The sequence below is a fragment of the Rhinopithecus bieti genome, unplaced genomic scaffold (genome assembly GCF_001698545.2).
Source record: "Rhinopithecus bieti isolate Rb0 unplaced genomic scaffold, ASM169854v2 scaffold_31527, whole genome shotgun sequence".
NCBI lineage: Eukaryota > Metazoa > Chordata > Mammalia > Primates > Cercopithecidae > Rhinopithecus > Rhinopithecus bieti.
The window spans coordinates 478,380-497,946 of NW_016813959.1; the positions used below are offsets into that span (position 1 = coordinate 478,380).

General features: G+C 39.3%; 1 protein-coding gene across 1 annotated transcript in view; it reads right to left on the reverse strand.

Moving 5' to 3' along the window:
- POLR2B (RNA polymerase II subunit B) overlaps positions 1-19,567 on the reverse strand; it is a 49,490-nt gene that overhangs the window by 23,943 nt on the left and 5,980 nt on the right. Inside the window, 11 exon segments of the mRNA XM_017849212.1 lie at positions 141-327; positions 1,516-1,635; positions 1,772-1,805; positions 1,808-1,837; positions 1,840-1,966; positions 4,576-4,740; positions 9,009-9,167; positions 9,556-9,775; positions 9,906-10,018; positions 13,513-13,663; positions 17,944-18,016. Of these exon segments, the coding sequence (XP_017704701.1) occupies positions 141-327; positions 1,516-1,635; positions 1,772-1,805; positions 1,808-1,837; positions 1,840-1,966; positions 4,576-4,740; positions 9,009-9,167; positions 9,556-9,775; positions 9,906-10,018; positions 13,513-13,663; positions 17,944-18,016 (1,379 nt within the window).

Below are 19,567 nucleotides of genomic sequence, written 5' to 3' on the forward strand. Positions count from 1 at the left end.
GCCACCGCCCTCGGCACCCAATAGTTATACATTTGATCAAGTAAGAAAAGCAAAATAATTTACATTCAACAAACAAAAGAATCTACCAGTCCTATAAACATGTTTCCTATTGAACGTGTAGTCATAGTTGGCACACTCACCTGAGATACTCCAGCTCTGGCTTGATGAGCTTTCTTTTGATCACCCCAGTTTCCAGTAGCTAAAGAGTATTTTAGGCCATCAGATATGATCCGTGTTTTAATTGCCAACTCCAAGTTAAAATCCTTTCCTCGATCAATGAATTTCTGTGCATAGATCCGCACTTCTTTAAGCAAATTCTTAAACATACTGCCAAATAAAATGGTATTATTTTAAACATGTAGAGGTCTACAACATATATTCTCAACAGGAGCAATATTGCAAAAAAAAAAAAAAAAAAAAAATACGCGAGTATTTTGCAATATTGCAAAAAAAAAATGTGAGTAAAAAAATATGTGAGTAGAAAAAAAGTGTGGGGAAGGTGAGCAAAAATTATTTGGGCAGAGTGAAAGTTCTTGCTCTTTTATGTTGCTCTTTTATGTCTCAAGCACAGATATACGCATAGTACATGAACATACATGGCAGGGGAGCAATTACACAAAAATGTCAAAGAGGCGGGGCATGGTGGCTCACATCTGTAATCCCAGCACTTTGGGAAGCTGAGGCAGGTAGATCACCTGAGGTCAGGAGTTTGAGACCAGCCCGGCCAATATGGAGAAACACCGTCTCTACTAAAAATACAAAAATTAGCCGGGTTTGATGGCACATGCCTGTAGTCTCAGCTACTTGGGAGGCTGAGACAGGAGAATCGCTTGAACTTGGGAGGCAGAGGTTGCAGTGAGTCCAGATCGTGCCACTGCACTCCAACCTAGACAACACAAGCGAAATTCCATCTCAAAAAACAGAAATGTTAAAAGAGGCTCCTTAGTGGAGTAATATCAAAAAAAGGTTGAAAAACACTAACCTATAACATACTAAATAACAAAACACGTGCAAAACACTACTAATGTTATCCTTTTTGTACTGTCTACATATTTCATTTTAAAATAACTTTTTTCCAATTATAGAAAATATGGGAAATATAAAACATCAAGAAAAGAAATAAAACTGCACATAATATCAATACTGTGAGACAATCACTGATAGTATTTTTATATATTTCTCTCCAGCTTTTGTATATATGTGTACAAAGCAGGACAAAATCCAATATTAGCCCTTAGGGAAACCAAGGCAATTATTCAGCTTTCTCAAACATCTTACAAAGCTACCAGAGGAATAAAGAAAATATAAACATGTAACATATTGTCCTCATAAACCTGGCTTTCCTAGACATGAACCAAAACTAAACTGAGCAAGTAGCAATAAGAATGTAGCTAACTTCTTAAGTACCCAACGTGGGTGCCAACAGTTTAGCCCGGCCATGTGCAATGACTGACCTAAAGTGAAATAAATCTCCCTACTTTAACGACTTCATTCTGTCATTCTGTAATTCCTTACCCTCTAAATAAGAATGCCAGCAGCGGCCCAGCAAGATCCAATCTCTTGTTTCCATAGTGATCTCTGTCATCTAGTTCTCTTCTACCCAAAGCTGCCAGAAGTAACCTATGTACCATATATCTTAGAAAAGAAAAAAAAGGAAACCAGTTTTAGGCTTTTCTTGATTTATATGTTAAAACATCATTTTTTACTTTAAGAAAACCTTTATCTCAACTATATCTTGATAAAGAACTTAAAACAACGAAACTTAACATACCCCAAGAAATAGGCTTTTTTGGTCTCACAAAATCACTGACACCAACATGAGGGAGCATTTCTTTTGTAAAACTTCCTTTGCATATTTAATTCTTTTCTCTTTAGTAACACCAGGCTTTGCCCCTCTTGAACCAATGAAATTTAGTGCAACATTCTGTTCTTGGATGACAAAAGCTTCATCGAGAGAAGGTTTAACCTATCAGACAATTTAAATAAAGGTTATTTTCAAATTCATGTTGTTACCTATTTTAAGGTAAACTGTCACTTAGTTTATAACATACCAAGTGTCCCTACGAACCTAATAAAATATGTGAATATTTTTAGAAAATCAAGGAATCACAAATTCTTAGCAGACCCCTCAGAGATCTAGATCTCTGACAAAATCCACTCATCAGCACAGGCATTACACTTTCTAGAAAAATACAAATAATTCCATTATAAAAAGAGGAGTGCATGGCCGGGAGCAGTGGCTCATGCCTGTAATCCCAGCACTTTAAGAGCCTGAGGTGGGCAGATAGCTTAAGTCCAGGAGTTTGCGACTAGTCTGGACAACATGGTGAAACCCCATCTCTGCTAAAAATACAAAAATCAGCCACTGCAGTGGCACAGGCCTGTAGTCCCAGCTACACAGGAGGCTAAAGTGAGAGAATCGCTTGAACCCTGGAGGCAGAGGTTGCAGTGAGCCGAGATGGTACCACTGTACTCCAGCCTGGGTGACAGAGTAAGATGATGTCTCAAAAGGAAAAAAAAGAGTGGTGCATTTCTTTTTTACGTTTTACCAATGGCAAAATAAAGTTCCAGATATCTAAAACCAATTTACAGAAGTTTCATAGTCAAATTAAAGTTTACGGAACTACAAATGCTTAATGTGCCAGACTGATTTCAGTTTTGGTATTTAAAAATGTTTGGCCCGGGTCGGGTGGGGCTCACTCCTATAATCCTAGCACTTTGGAAGGCCAAAACAGGAGGATGGCTTGAGCCCAGGAGTTCGAGACCATCCTGGGAAAGAAAATGAGAACCTAAATCTACAAAAGAAAACTAAATTTTTATCCAGTATGTACTCTGGATGTAAAAAAAAAAAAAAAAATTTGCCGGGCGTGGAGGCTCATGCCTATAATCCCAGCACTTTGGGAGGCCGAGGCGGGCAGATCACAAGGTCACGTGTTCAAGACCAGCCTGGCCAACACAGTGAAACCCTGTCTCTACTAAAAATACAAAAATTAGCCAGGCATGGTGGCACGTGCCTGTAGTCCCAGCTACTTGGGAGGCTGAGGCAGGAGAATCGCTTGAACCCGGGAGGTGGAAGTTGCAGTGAGCCGAGATTGCACCACTGCACTCCAGCCTGGGCGACAAAACAAGATCTTGTCTCCCAAAAAAAAAAAAAAAAAAAAAAAAAGGCCAAGGAAGGATTATAAAAGACTAAAAAGACATACAATCAAAATGTGACGTATGATTCTGAATTGGACTCTGAACTATATAAGATATTGAACTTAAATTACTATATACTATTAATGTATAGATCTTATTACTTAATAGTTTTCCGTATTATCAGGACAACTGACAAAAATCTGAGTAAGATATGTACATTACCAGTATTGTTGTAATCCCATCACTTTGGGAGGCCAAGGTGGGCAGATCACCTGAGGTCAGGAGTTTGAGACCAGCCTGGCCAACACAGTGAAACCCCATCTCTACTAAAAATACAAAAATTAGCTGGGAGTGGTGGTGCATGCCTATAGTCCCAGTCACTTGGGAGGCTGAGGCAGGAGAATCGTTTGAACCCAGGAGGCGGAGGTTGTGGTGAGCCAAGATCACACCAGGCTGCACTCCAGGCTGGGCAACAGAGTGAGACTCCATCTCAAAAAAAAAACAAAACAAACAACAACAACAACAACAAAAAAAAAGTACTGTATCTAAGTAAAATTTTCTCATTTAAATAATTATACTATGATTATGTAAGTGAATGTCTTATTAGGAAATATACACTGAAGTCTTTAGGAGTAAGAGGCTATTGCCTATAACTTACTCTCCAATGGTCCAGAAAAAAAAATGTGTTATATATAGAAAGAATGAACGATAAAGCAAATGTGACAAAAGTAACAACTGGTGAATTTGAGTGAAGAGCATATAAGAATTCTCTATATAATTCTTGCAACTTTTATTTTTTATTTTGAGACAAGGTCTTACCCTGTCGCCCAGGCTGGAGTGGGGAGGCATGATTAGGGCTCACTGCAGCCTCCACCTCCTGGGCTCAAGCAATCTTCCCACTTCAGCCTCCCCAGTAGCTGGGACTACAGGTATATGCCACCATGCCAGGTTAACCTTTTGTGTTTTTTGTAGAGACAGGTCTCCCTATGTTGCCCAGGCTGGTCTCAAACTCCTGGACTCAAGTGAGCCTCCCACCTTGGCCTCCCAAAGGCTGCGATTATGGTTGGCCTTTTTGTAACTTTTCTGTAAGTCTGAAATTATTTCAAAATGAAAAGTTAAACAACAGATATCAACTACTCATTTTCCCCTTTTACTAAATTGCACCAAGCTGGTGTGCTTCTGCAAGCTTCCTTACCACTGTTTCTTCTGGCTGTTGTCATTAACTCCAGCTGCCTCTGGTTTTCATGTCTATTTTACACCAAACTGTCAGAAAAGAGGCCTAGGCAGGCCTGAAAGCTTTTACCACACAGTAAATGGCATGAGATTTGTGACAGCTAAATTTCTTCAGAATAGCTTTCTACTGTTTTAAGGTTAGCAACAATCAGTAACTCTAAATCTCTTATAAAGCTCTGTGAATACATTTTGCTTTCACATTACCATTTCCATCATCTCTGGATCTTCAAAATCATAAATAATATGTTCTAAAATATCTCTGTCAGACACAAAACCTAATGCTCTGAACACAATAATGATGGGAACTTCTTGCTTGATATATGGTAGAGTTGCCACAATGCGCTGACCAATAGCACTCTTTTTTGCACCCTAGAAAAATAAACTATCATTAGAACATGAATATACAAAAGCTCACAGCAATAGAAAAACATCAAGAGAACTATTTAATATATATATATATGTATTCTTTGTGCATATTTCAAAAGAAGTATGCCTCCCAATACTGTGAGGAACCTGCTATGAATGCATTTCAAAACCACTGAAACAAGTGTACTAATTTTACACACAGGCTGGTCACAGACCTGAGAGAACTTCCATTCTCTCCTATCTGCCTGCCAGGATTCTCTCAGAATTACTCAATACTGTATTTGGAAATCACTTCTAGCTGCAAAAAAAATGAATACTGATTCCTCACCCTCCCCAACCTATCCCACCTCCAAAAAGAATTAAACCTGTGAAAGAAAAAAATATATGAGGTAAAAAAAAGAGATAATATGGATAGACAAATATGGAAAAAAGCTAAGCACACAATGAAAAATAAACATTAAATCAGAGCTGGTCTGTGAGGCATTTCCTTGTTTCAGTGTTTCAAAACTAATAGCCTTTTCATACAGCTTCTTTTTCCCGATTTCTCCCTCTTTAATTGTACACACATAAAAAAACAATTAAAAGTTACTAACCTATGACACACCTGATTTCTCAGTTTTAATCATATTTGTTTGCTTCAATATCAATTTCACTCTATCTTCCCTTGGTCTCACAACCCTACATTATTATAATCCCTCTAATAACTTCCGTCATCCTCCTCCTCCCACCACAGGCCTCCTTCAGAACTCCTCCCATGGGCGTGTTCAGTAACAGCTTTTCATAAATGACACCCAAATCTTCACCTTGATCTTTTTCCTGTACCCTCAGCCCCCATATCTCCAATTGCCAATTCGTTGTTTCTATGTGGACATCAATTATTCCATTTAGTCTATTATTTGTTTCATCATGGATCTTATTTCAGAACAAGCAGAACATTAAAAAATAATATAGCTGGGCATGGTGGCTCATGCCTGTAATCCCAGCACTTTGGGAGGCCAAGTTGGGAGGACTGCCTGAGCCCAGCATTTCAAGACCAGCCTGGGCAACATAGTGGGACCTCATCTCTATAAATATTTTTAAAATTTTAGGCCAGGCACGATGGCTCACAGGCTGGGTGCAGTGGCTCACACCTGTAATCCCAGCACTTTGGAAGGCCAAGGCAGGCGGATCACCAGAGGCTGGGAGTTCGAGATCAGCCTGGCTAACATGGTGAAACCCCATCTCTACTAAACATACAAAATTAGCTGGGCATGGTGGCACACACCTGTAATCCCAGCTACTCAGCAGGCTGAGGCAGGAGAATCGCTTGAACCTGGGAGGCGGAGGTTGCAGCGAGCTGGGATCGAGCCACTGCACTCCAGACTTGGTCTCCAAAAAAAAAAAAATTAAAAAAAAAATCATAATGTCTACTCCCAAAAATCTTATCTAAATCTGAACTTATTACATTCTCTCCTAAATCAATTACTCGAAGTTCACCACCCTCCTGGAACCTCAGAATACAAACCATAGTATCTTAACTGACTCATCCTTTTATCTTATCAAACCCATCAAATCCAGATCATTTTCCGTTCTCTGCCTCCAATTAATTCACTTTGTTCAGAGTTGCCATGATAGTCTCCCTAATACACTGTTTATGTCTTGGCCCTCCATCATCCAGGCCGATGCCTCTCAACAAAAAATGCACATCACAATCACCTAGGGACCTCTTTCAAATACTTGTACCTGGGCCCCATTCCACCCCCATTACCACTACTGAACTTGGAAGAGTCGTAGGTTATTGATGTGAACCTTTAGTTAAGATCCACTAATCCAGATCCACCCTAATCATCTACTTGTCATTCACTATTCAACATACTCCATCCAGCTCAATCAGAGTTATCTTCCAGTGATTCTCCAAACACTCATCCCCACTCTCCTCTAATAAGAAAGTCCTTCCAGTTTCTCTCTGCTTATATAACTCCACACCATCTTTCAAAGTGTAAGTCAAGTCCAATCTTCTCTATTAAGTTTCATGAACAGGACAGGGGCAGTGGCTCATGCCAGCACTTTGGACGGCCAAGGCAGGCACGTCACTTGAGCTCAGGAGCTCGAGACCAACCTCGGCAACATAGTGAAACCCTGTCTCTACTAAAAATACAAAAATTAGCCAGGTGTGGTGGGACACGCCTATAATCTAATTACTTGGGAGGCTGAGGCACAAGAATCACTTGAGCCAGGAGGTGGAGGTTGCACTGAGCCGAGATCGTGCCACTGCACTCCAGCCTAGGCAACCGAGTGAGACACTGTCTCAAAAAAACAAAAACAAAAACAAAAAAACTTCGCATGGACCACACCATACTAGTATCTCATTCTCCTCCCCTCCAAATTTCTATAAAACTAATATATGTAATAGGTGTCATTTGGCCTCTGCACTGTTACTATCATTTAATGTCTAAAGCTTGTATTCCCAATAAAACCATTACTTTCTGTTTTTTCTTTTTTTTTTTTTTTATTGAGACAGGGTCTGGCTCTGTCACCCATGCTGGAGTGCAGTGGCGCCAATCTGGGCTCACTGCAACCTCAGCACTCAAGCTATCTTCCCACCTCAGCTTCTTGAATAACTGGGACTACAGGCGCCTGCCACCACATCCAGTTAATTTTGGGGGTTTTGTTGTTATTTTGCTAGAGAAAGTGTTTTGCCATGTTGCCCAAGCTGGTCTCACATCCCGGGCTCAAGCAATCCACCCACCTCAGCCTCCCAAAGTGCTGGGATTACAGGCATGAGCCACCACACCTGGCCACCTTCTCAATAAGGATTGTGTGTTTTAATGATCTCTTACAATACCCAACAATGTTGTGCACATGAGAAGAATGCTTATCTTACAAATTTTATTTTTTACAAATAAAATATTATTAAAAACATGCTAAGTACCCTAATTTCATTAAGTACCCTAGTATCATTATACATTGTATACATGTATCAAAACATCACACTGCATCCCACACATGCATAATTATTAAATTAAATTGAAAATAAAGCTTTTTTAAAAAATTACAAAAAACAAATGGAAACACCAGTTACCAAAAACCACTCACAAATAAAAACCATTTTAATTATTTAAAACTCCCGGCCAGGCACGGTAGCTCACACTTGTAATCCCAGGACTTTGGGAGGCCAAGGAGGGCAGATCACAAGGTCAGGAGATCCAGACCATCCTGAACCAACATGGTGAAATCCCATCTCTTCTAAAAAACACGAAAAATTAGCCGGGTGTGGTGGTGTGCGCCTGTAGTCATAGCTACTCAGGAGGCTGAGGCAGGGGAATGACTTGAACTTGGGAGGCGGAGGTTGCAGTGAGCTAAGTTCATGTCACTGCACTGCAGCCTGGTGACAGGGCAAGACTGTGTCTCAAAAAAAAAAAAAGAAAACAGATATATATATGTGTGTATATATATATATATATATATACACACACACACACACACACACGAACTGAAATAGAGGTTTTCCAAGATAGCTGTAAAGATTAAATCAAGCAATCTGAGTAACAGAATTGGCATACAGCAAATATTTAAGAACTGCTAGCTACTACTAGATTCCATTATTATAAGCAACCTATGCTTATAACTATACCAACGGTCTGCAACTTCTAAACTGGTACTCAGTGATTCCTGCCTCCTACTATTGCCCTTGTAATATCCTCCTCACAGTGTGAGCTGGACATACTGACTTGCAACTTAACAAAAGAACATGGCAAAAATGACAGAATGTTGCTACCACTTTTAAGTTATAAAAGACTGATTTCTACCTTGCTCGTACTCTCTCTCTATAGCTCTTTTTGCTTACTCTCTCTGAAGAAGCAAGCTGCTCTGCTGCTGTCAGCTGCTATACGCAGAGGTCCACATGGCAAGGAACTAAGAAAGGCTTCCAGCCGACAGTGCACAAAGACCTGAGACTCAGTCCAATAGTCAATGAAGAACTAAATCCTGCAGACAACCATGTGAATGGCTCTTGAGATCACGGCAGCCCAGGGAAACACCTGATTGCAGCCTTGTGAAAGATGCTTGGCCAAAAGACTCAGCTAAGCAGCACCCAGATTCCTGACTCACAGAAGCCGTGAGATGATAAATGTTGCTAGAAGAGTAATTTGTCACACAGTGATAGGTAAACAATACAATATATAACAACAATATGCTCCAGAAAAGCTTTTTTGGACCGAGAATGCAGTCTAGTGAATTTTAAAACAAGGCACAAAGGAATAAACCCAAATAACATCATATCCAGTCCATACCTGTCCTCCTCTTGCCAGCATGCTAACCCATATAGTACTGGTGGGTCGGGAAGAATTCTCCAGACATGATCTACACTCTCCTGTGTAGGCATATTTAGAGTCCTTTTTGGCAAACACATAAACTGTGTTTGTTGCCATTTTCTCTTGGGCAATCAGAACCTATTTGGACAGTAAGAAGGTTACAGCCATAAAATCCAAAAGGTCACTGAAGAGAAAAGAGAGTAAAATCTGCATCTTAATTTAATCTGATCACATAGGCTCACTGAAATATTTAATTCTTCAACTTTAAAAACTCCGTTTTGCAGAAACGCTTCATAGAAATACATAAGCTCCAAAACCGACTGAAACTGACCAAATTTTCAGTGCATATTATATACAACTAAATAAAGCTTTGCTTTATATAAGTTTAGCTGTCATACCCTAAAAAAGTCAACTGTCACTGCCAGGTTATCCTGCATGAAAATCTTTTTTTTTTTTTTTTTTAATTTCAACTTTAAACTAAATTGTAACTACCATTTTGTCATTTTTTAAAATAATGTTACTATACCTTTTCTGATCCATTAATAATGAAATAGCCACCAGGATCCAAAGGGCATTCATTTAACTCACAAAGATCACGATCTGTCAAGCCATTCAAAAGGCAGTAAGTTGACCGCAACATAATTGGAATTTTTCCTATAAAAGTTTTCTGATGCTGAGTCTGAAGTTGTTCTTCACCTTCTTTAATGACTGTTTTTGTTATATCAACATAAAGCGGAGCAGAATACCTTTGAAGATAAAAGTAGATCACAGTTAAGCAACAGGGTATCTGTTAAAACAAACCCTCAGGTGGTTAAAATTACATTTTCAGAATTCTATTTCAGTATCTGCTGCTGACAAGGAAAACTTTTTTCTTACGTGAGATTTCTTAATCTAGCTTCATTGGGCATCATTGGTGAAGGAGCACCATCTCTTTCCCAGTGGGTAGGCTTGGAAAGATAAATTTGTTCAAACTTCAGCAAATATCTTGGCTGAAATTAAACAAAAAAACATGAAAAGAGTAAATAATTTTTTCCATAAAAGTTTTAATGATTCCATTTTAATTGACATTAACATTTTAAGTAGAAGCAGCTCTACAAACTGGCAAAATTAATCCATTTTACTGAAATGGGGACTTCCCAAAGTCAATATCCATAATGCACAGACGTCAAGTTTTAAACCAAATCACTTTCTCTTTTTTTCCTCTTTTCTCAAAAATTTATTTTCACGTTAGACAGGTAATGTGCTAACAAAGTTTGTAACAAGGTTTAAGCAAGGCACATCTCACACCCAATCATCACACTTATCAACTACAAAAGGATCTGCTAATTGCTTTCTTAAGGCAGAAGACAAAAAAAGACTTAATATACTGAAAGTAAACAGACTGTACACATCATGTGCTGAGTTTATATCAGTTAAAATGGATTTACATTAATGATCTACATAGTTTCTTGTGCCCTCTCCTTGGTAAGCGTCATCAAAAATACAAAGTGACCAGAGAACAAAGATAGCAAATCCAGACAACTAGAACTGTGCTCTAATCTAATCAATAGAACATGTTTAAAAATAAACCTAACTCTTCAATTAAACATACAAATTAATCTGTCAAACGAGTAGAGTTAACAAAAGAAAAAAAATTTATTTTAAAAAACACAAAAAATATCCTAATCATTCTATATAAAGGGCTGAAAACTTCCAACCCTGGCTGGAATATAGTTTAGTCCATGGCAAAAAAAGAAATTTTTCAATTAAACATTCACTTGCAGCCTAATAAAACAAGATCCATGAGGACAACTTTCTGGAGATAAATGGATAGTGTACTTTTCTCTAAATCAAGTCTCAGAGAAGAAAATAGAACTGAGCAGATGTTTTACTAATGATTAATTATTGATACTCAAGTCTCCCAAGCTGGGGTAGACAAAAGGCAAAGAGAGCGGTGGTGATAATGAACCAAAGGGAAGCCAACCCTCTACTCCTTATCTGTGCCATCATCTAGTCTAGGTCATTATTATCTTAATCATAGGCTATTCTAAGATTTTTATCACCTCCAGCCTTTTTTGTTTTGTTTTGTTTGAAATAGGGTCTCACTCTGTCACCCAGGCTGGAGTGCAGTGGTGTGATCTAGGGTCACTGCAACCTCCGCCTCCTGGGTTCAAGTGATTCCCCTGCCTCAGCCTCCCGAGTAGCTGGGACCACAGGCGGGCGCCACCAGACCCGGTTAATTTTTGTATTTTTTTGGTAGAGATGGGGTTTCACCATGCTGGCCAGGATGGTCTCGAACTCCTGGCCTCAAGAGATCTGCCTGCCTAGGCCTCCCAAAGTGCTGGGATTACAGGCGTGAGCCACTGCACCAGGCCTCCTCTAGCCTCTTTCTATTCCAAGTAAGCATCGCTTTCGAAAGTAACTTTTCTAAAATAATGCTTTATGTATATTCTTTGACAGTCTCTCAGTAATTCCTCATAACATCCAACGACATTCAAAGCTTTCAACAATCGGGTTCCATCTTATCTTCCTAATGCCTAGTAAAAATGGATAAGCCCTGTAATTCCAGCACTTTCGGAGGCGGAAGCAGGCAGAGCATGAGGTCGGGAGATCAAGACCATCCTGGCTAACACGGCGAAACCCTGTCTCTACTAAAAACACAAAAAAATTAGCCGGGCGTGGTGGCAGGCGCCTGTAGTCCCAGCTACTCAGAAAGTTGAGGCAGGAGAATGGCGTGAACCCAGAAGGCGGAGCTTGCAGTGAGCCAAGATCGCGCCACTGCACTCTAGCCTGGGCAATACGGCCAGACTCGGCCTCAAAAAAAAAAATAGATAAGCCAAAATCACATACTGATCATTGCGGTCCCCATCCCATCCCCAGCCTAAATATACCACGTATTTTCTTTTTTTTCTTTTTTTTTTTTGAGACAGCGTCTCGCCCTGTCACCTAGGCTGGAGTGCAGTGGCGCGATCTCAGCTCGCTGCAACCTCCGTCTCTCACGTTCAAGCAATTCTCCTGTCTCAGCCTCCCGAGTAGCTGGGACTACAGGCGCCGACCACCACGCCTGGCTAATTTTTGTACTTTATTAGTAGAAAGCGGGTTTCACTATATTGGCCAGGCTGGTCTCAAACTCCTGACCTCGGGTGATCTGCCCGCCTCGGCCTCCCAAAGAGCTGAAATTCTAGGTGTGAGCCACCACACCGGCGACACCAAATATTTCCTTGCTGAAATGACTAGGCACCTTTTCTCTTCTAAGAGAACTCCTATCTGTTATTCACAGTACATTTAAGTCTCTTCCATCTTTTCTACTGAGCTCTGATAACTAAGCCTCAGAGATCTCTTCCTCCTTTAGTACTTCCATTACTGGTACGTTGAATTTGCTATGTTCTATTGTTATCTCGCTTGTTATACAAAGATCATGAAGAAAAAATGACCCAACAAGCCAGGTGCAGTGGCTCATGCCTGTAATCCCAGCACTCTGGGAGGCTGAAGGGGGTGGATCACTTGAGGTCAGGAGTTGGAGATCAGCCTGGCCAACATGTGAAACCCCGTCTCTACTAAAAATACAAAAAAATTAGCCAAGCATGGTAGTGGGCGCCTGTCATCCCTGTAAAAAAGAAAATATGACCCAAGAATAAAAAAGAAACTTAATGTCCCCCTTTCCAGCAGAGCCCTAGAAGAGCCAATCGCTTTGGTTCTTAATAGCAAAATTCCGTACAGCATGTCCAACTGAAATGGAAATAACAGACCAGCCCTTAGGAGATCAGCTATATACACAGAAGAGAAACTGATCAGGCTAGAAACAATGAACTCTCCCTGTGTCTAACTCTTTTTGGGGCGCTTTCCCTACCTCACTTAGTTTTTCAGTTTTCCCTGTCTCTCAAAGCCCAATATGTTCCAATAGCTGCCTCTCAATTTCTCTAAAACTAGGACAGTCATTATTTTGGACTACATACTTATTTATAATCACTCATATAAAACCAAATTATAAAATTATACCCTTGGTATGATTTTAACAATGCTAAAAAACATGCATATATGTGAGCAAAAGCTATAAGAAGCTTAATAAAGATAGCTGATATGTTTGGGTGATTTACCTTTCTTATCTCATAGGGTTATAATAATGTACTTCATGCAATATATAAAATCAGACGAAAATTCCTTCAAACATTTTTTATCATTTTTATAATGTGAGAGAAAAAAGTGGGGTTATCTATCTAAAGCAACGTGACTATCTCTGGCTCACTTCTCTTATTTGTTTATATTTCAGAGTCCACTCTTTCCAACTATTCAATACCTACTATGTGAATAAGGATGGGATTACTTGAAAAAAAATACACCTCCTCATTAGAGAGAATAAATCAGAAAGTGACTGACAGTGCTGTAAGTACTTTAAAAGCTCCAACTGACTTTTTTTAACCTTTAAGTCAGTTAACAGAAGGGCTGAAATTTCAAACCAATACTCTTCTTGTACCGGTGTAACTATTAGAACTAACCATCTTACCGGTTCTTCAACTTCTCCACTAGCATGCTGAGCTTCAGCTTGCAGGTCTATAGGAGGAGCGTCTTCCACAATTCTTTGAACAGACATCTGAATAAACTCATCAAAAGAATCCAGCTGTTGTCTGACCAAGCCTTTCTCGTCAAAATAGGAACTGGGAAAATATTTGAGTTCAGTCAGTTGCAACTCAGTGATAATTTCTAGCATAATTCCCCATTTTCATTATAATCAATTCAACAGTCATTAAATACCAACCATTATATGTCAACCACTAAACAAGATACTGTGACCTATCTTAAAAAGGATGAAACCAGGCACATTTTCTTTGCAGAAGTTATTATTTGGGGAAAAGCAGCTTATATTTCTGGGTAAAATACTTAAAGTACAATATAAGAACTATAAGGATCCCAGCTCCTGGGAGGCCAAGGCAGGAGCATTGCTTGAGTTCAACCTGGGCAACGTAATGAGACCTCATTTCTACAAATAAAAAAATTAGCCAGGTATGGTGGCATGTGCCTACAGGCCCACATACTCAAGAGGCTGAGGTAGGGGGATCACGTGAGCCCAGAGTTTGAGGCTGCATTGAGTCATGATGGCATCATTGCACTCCAGCCTGGGAGACAGCAAGACCCCATCTCAAAGAAAAAAAAAACTGTATGTCCTCTATGGACAAATTTTATTCTACCTCTTTGAAATATTTCTTGAAAAATGAGTCAGGAGATAAAACTAAAGAAAAATCAATAGCCAAAGATAATAAGAACTTTGATTTGAATAGGAGGGAGGGTAGTGATATCAATGACTAAAATAATGCGTGAGAATACCAACTTTAGGTTACCAATAATTAGTTCTATTTTGAATTGTTAAAGGTGGGATAAGAGTAAGTCTTTACATAAAAATACTCCGCAAAAGACTGGTGATAAAAATGTAGCATGGCTGAGAGATCTGTAATCTAAAGAGCAGACATTATTTTTATAAGGAACAGATACTTTTCAGGTGAGGGGTGTGGAAAGACATAAAGATACAAGTAGATACAAGTGCAAGAGGATCTCAACAGATCACTCCCTATTACCATCCAGGAATAATTGCAAAGCTGGGCTTCACAGAGGCTGGAGGATCTAGCACAACCCTCAAGATTATCCCATCACCCCTCAGCAGTAGGAAGTGCCCCACCACACCTCCACATCTCCACTCCTGTATCTTGTGACCTCTGTCATCTTGTATCTGTGAGACTTTCTTAGCTTCTGCTCCCAAACTACTGACTCCCCCATCTTCACATCAATTTTCTGAGACAATATGCAGAGTCCAACTAATCATCAGCCTCCCATTTTGGCTTCATCAGGTCACCTCACACATCAGTGACAGGCCAACAAATCGGCCCCACCCTGATCCAGTCAAGTATGGCCACCACTATTAGAAGTTAGGTTCTATGGTAGAAAACACAGCAGACCACCATACATGTGTAAGGTATGAACTAAATAATAGTTGAGGCAATTTATTTCAGTAGAGACTGTCACACATTAGGAAACAAATTTCTCATAACCATGTGGATTAGTCATTGATGTGTAAGAAAAACACGGCATTGCCTGTAATATAAATAGCAATGGTTTTTTATAGGCAATTTAAGATGAAATAGCTTCTAAACTATAGATAAGTTTCATTACCCCAGGAAGCTGAACTATACCTACTTTCCCCAAAATCATTAGAATGGTGCTTAAACACCTAAACTATATAAATATTTCATATTTATATCTACTCTAGTGCTTATTTTACCTGAAGTCATCGTATGCAGTTACTTGTGATATTAACTAATAACACATTCACATTGCTAGGTAAAGATCACTTGATATTGAAAAGTAAAAAAAAAAATCAAAATTCATTTCTCAATAACCAAAGTATCTACAGTCGATTTAAACTTAAAAATCAAATAACTTATTTTGTAACAAATGATAAATGCTATGACAGTTCACAATAGAGTACTTTATCCTTGAGCAATCTACCACATATGTTGAAAACAACTTCTTCTTCTAAGATAAAATATTTTTTCTACTAGAAGAATGTAGAATATAGGCACACTCCACAGAACATCTACCTGATTATTGTTTCCTAATAAAATACCTCTTGGTGTTTAACACCGAAACATCACAGAAGATGTAACTGTCTCAATAAAGTTTTGTCTTCTACAGCCAATTTGTTTTATTTTTTGTGTTTATAAAAGGCTCCAAGACAATGCTTCATTCTAGCTATAGGTGGCAAAAGATAGTACGGCAGAGAATACAGATGTTTAAATACAAATGGAATCAAAGGTTACCATCACCTCAGGCACAAAGAAAAGCTGACTTTTTGCCAGATTTCTTTTATTTCTTTAAAAAAAAAAAAAGAGAGAGAGAGAGAGATAGGGTCTGGCTATGTTGCATAGGCTGGTCTCAAACTCCTGAGCTCAAGTGATCCACCCGCCTCAGCCTCCCAAAGTGTTGGGATTACGGGCAGGCGTGAGCCACCTCGTCAAGTCTTTTTGCCAAATGTCTTAATTCCACCTGTGGCCAGGGGCCCTTTCCCCACAGCCTTCAATTTTAAAGCTTTTTCTGCTCCTCTTTTTGCTTCTGCTTGAAAGCTGTGTCTTCCTCATCCATCTCCTTGGCCTGCTTCTTCGGCTGTTTCACGGGCTTCTTGCCATCTCTGCAACCAAACATGGCAACTGCTGCCCCTGCCCCTTCTCCAAACCCTGCCACCAGAAACAGAGCTCCCATTCTCACCCCACTCCTTATGGAAAAATATATACTTATATCCCAAAAACTCAATTCTTTTATTATTATTAATTTTTAGAGACAAGGTCTCACTATGTTACCCAGGCAACACTCAAACTCGTGAGCTCAAGTGATCCTTCTGCCTCAGCCTCCCAGGTAGCTGGAACTATACAGGCACACACCACAGCACCTGGCTTTCAATACTTTCTTTTGTAAGAAACACACTGAATCATATCTTTTTTATTTTTTGAGACGGAGTCTCGCTCTGCCACCCAGGCTGGAGTCCAGTGACGTCATCTCACCTAACTGCAAACTCTGCCTCCCAGGTTCAGGCAATTCTCCTGCCTCAGCCTCCCAAGTAACTGGGATTACAGGCATGCACCACTATACTCATCTAATTTTTGTATTTTTTAGTAAAGACAGAGCTTTACCATGTTGGCTAGGCTGGTTCCAACTCCTGACCTTAAGTGATCTGCCTGCCTCAGCACCCCAAAGTGCTGGGATTACAGGCAAAACAATATCTTTCTAACAAAACAACGTTCAAGAAAGGTATTCAGTTATACTCCAAATACAACCGGCAGAATGTCGGAAGCATGTGTTTTTTGAAAAGAGAGAATGTTGACCAAGAGGTCATGCACCTTGGAGCTGATGGGGCTCAGAGAGGCATCCATCGTCATGTTGTTGTATATAAAGCAGCTGTCCGGGGATGAGAGAAGAGTTATAAGCCTTTAACATCCTAACATAACAGGATGTTACTTTATCACTTATAAGTTACTTTTCTTACCTATACAAGGCTTCTCAGAATTTTATCACATTTAGTTACACTTAGAATTGGATGGGAATTTGCAGTGAAATACAACCAATTTTAACTTTGTCTATTTAAAATAATGAGAACACCAAGCAATCAAATTAACATTACTAGTAATGAAACAAACGTGCCTCCTGATATGATGCACTGAGACTATGTCACTTCTGCCAAAAGTAATCATCTGAATCTAATTATGAGAAATATCAGACAAACCTAACTGAAAGGCATCCTAAAAAGTAACTGGCATGTATTCTTCAAAAATGTCAAGGTACAAAAAAAAGAACAGACACACTGAGGAACTGTTCCAGATTAAAGGAAATAGAAGAATATGCCATGACAACTAAATCCAGTATGTGATCCTAGGCTGGATCCAGGATCAGAAAAATTTTTATTTTGCTATAAACATCAGTGGAACTGGCAAAATGTGGGTAGGGTCTACAGATTAAATAAGATCACCATAATTGTGATGATGTAAAAGAATGTCCTTATGTCTGCAAGTTACTTTTTTTTTTTTTTTGGAAACAGGGTCTCACTCTGTCATCAAGGCTGGAGTACGGCGGTGCGATCTTGGCTCACTGTAGCCTCAACCTCCCAGGATCAAGTGATCTGCAAGTTACTCTCACATGTTTCAGAAAAAAATATGTACCAAAAGAAGAAAAGACAAAGAAATGTAGTATGGGGTAACATTTTCAGAATCTGGGTGAAGTGATTAAATGAATTCTTTCTGTTAATTTTTAGGTCTGAATTACTTAAAATGTTAAATATATAAATAAAATAACTACTGTCATGTAGCATATTTATATAGAACAGCTATTTATCAAGAAGAATAAGCAGGAAATCTACAGTGCCTTTTCAAGCTAATTCGGTTTGGTCCAAAGTTACCTAATTACAATCCAGCATGCTTCTTGCCACAAATCCGGGGTGATTTCATCATCATCCTCATCATATTGCATATCTGTAAAAACAAAATATTGTACTCATTTGCAATGAGATGCCACTTAGTTAACATCTTGCTCCTATAACTTTAAGTAGCAGAAACATATTTACTTTCTGCTGAATAAGTAATGCTTTCACCCCAGGTTCTCTAAAATTTCAATTACATTAATAAAATAATTTATGTCTATGTCACACAGGTATTCTTCCAATATACGAAGAGGTTTATTAGAGAGTTTCAATGTAAGTTGTATGAATTTTAAGTTTTCCATTTCATTGATCAGTAAGATTTTCAGAGACTAGAGTAAGAGACAGAGTGAGGGGGCAGAGCCATGGAAGGATTCCAACACCTGGGCAATACCCTGAGGTGGGGCGATCTATTACAGCAACATTTCATACATGTACAGGTATGAAAGATTACATTTTCCAAAGATGGCCACTAGCCTATCTCCCATCCCACATGGCCTTCTATAATGTGATCTTGACACTCCCATCATAAGATATAGTGGTCAATGCACCCTCTCCTTGAATCAGGTAGATTCTGACTCTCCTGTAACTTAAGAGAATGCTGCTGAAGCAATGCTGCATGACTTCAGAAGCCAGGTCAGAAAAGGCAATGAAGTTTCTGTCATGTTTGCTAAAACACCTTCTGGAGCCTTAAGCTGTCATTAAAAAGTAGTGGTGGCTCAGGCCTATAACAATCCTAGCACTTTGGGAGGCCAAGGTGGGTGGATCACCTGAGGTCAGGAGTTCAAGACCAGCCAGGCCAATATGACAAACCCCGTTTCTACTAAAAAATACAAAAATTAGCCGGGCATGGTGGCACATGCCTGTAATCCCAGCTACTCAGGAGGCTGAGGCAAGAGAATTGCTTGAACCCAAGAGATAGAGGTTGCAGTGAGCTGAGACTGTACCACTGCACTCCAGCCTGGGCAACAGAGAGAGTCTCTGTCTCAAAAATTTAAATGAAAAAAAAAAATTTTTTTTTAAGTCATACAATATTCTGAGACTGCTACATTCTGAGAAAGCCCGAACCATAAGGAGAGGTCACTTACAGATGCTCCATTAGCAATTTTAGTCCTTGAGTCCTCCCAAGCTATGTCTCATGTCAGACATGAGAGTCAGCCCTACAGATCATCTCTCACCCAGCTGTCAACACTCGGCCTTAATGTCTTCCCAAATGAACCAGAGTCACGGTGGAAGGCAGGCAAGTCCTGTCCAAATTCCTGACCCACAGTATCCATGAACATAACAAAATAATTTTTTAAGTAGTTACATTTTCGGGTAGTTATGCAACAGTAATTTAAATATGCATTCAAAAAAATCAGTATGCACTGGTCCTCTAATATTAATCCCATCGTCTTATGTGAAAGAATAAGTGTGCTGTATTTTTGGTTTTTATTCTTATGTACACATACATAGCCTGTAAAACTTTGGGTTCAAAATTTGATATATATACAAAATAAATTTTTAATAAACCCTTCTTAAATGGACTGGAATTATTAATCCCTATATCTGGGGGAAGGGTAAGAAAGACAAAGCTATCTATAATAGCTCAGAGATTTCCAGCTTT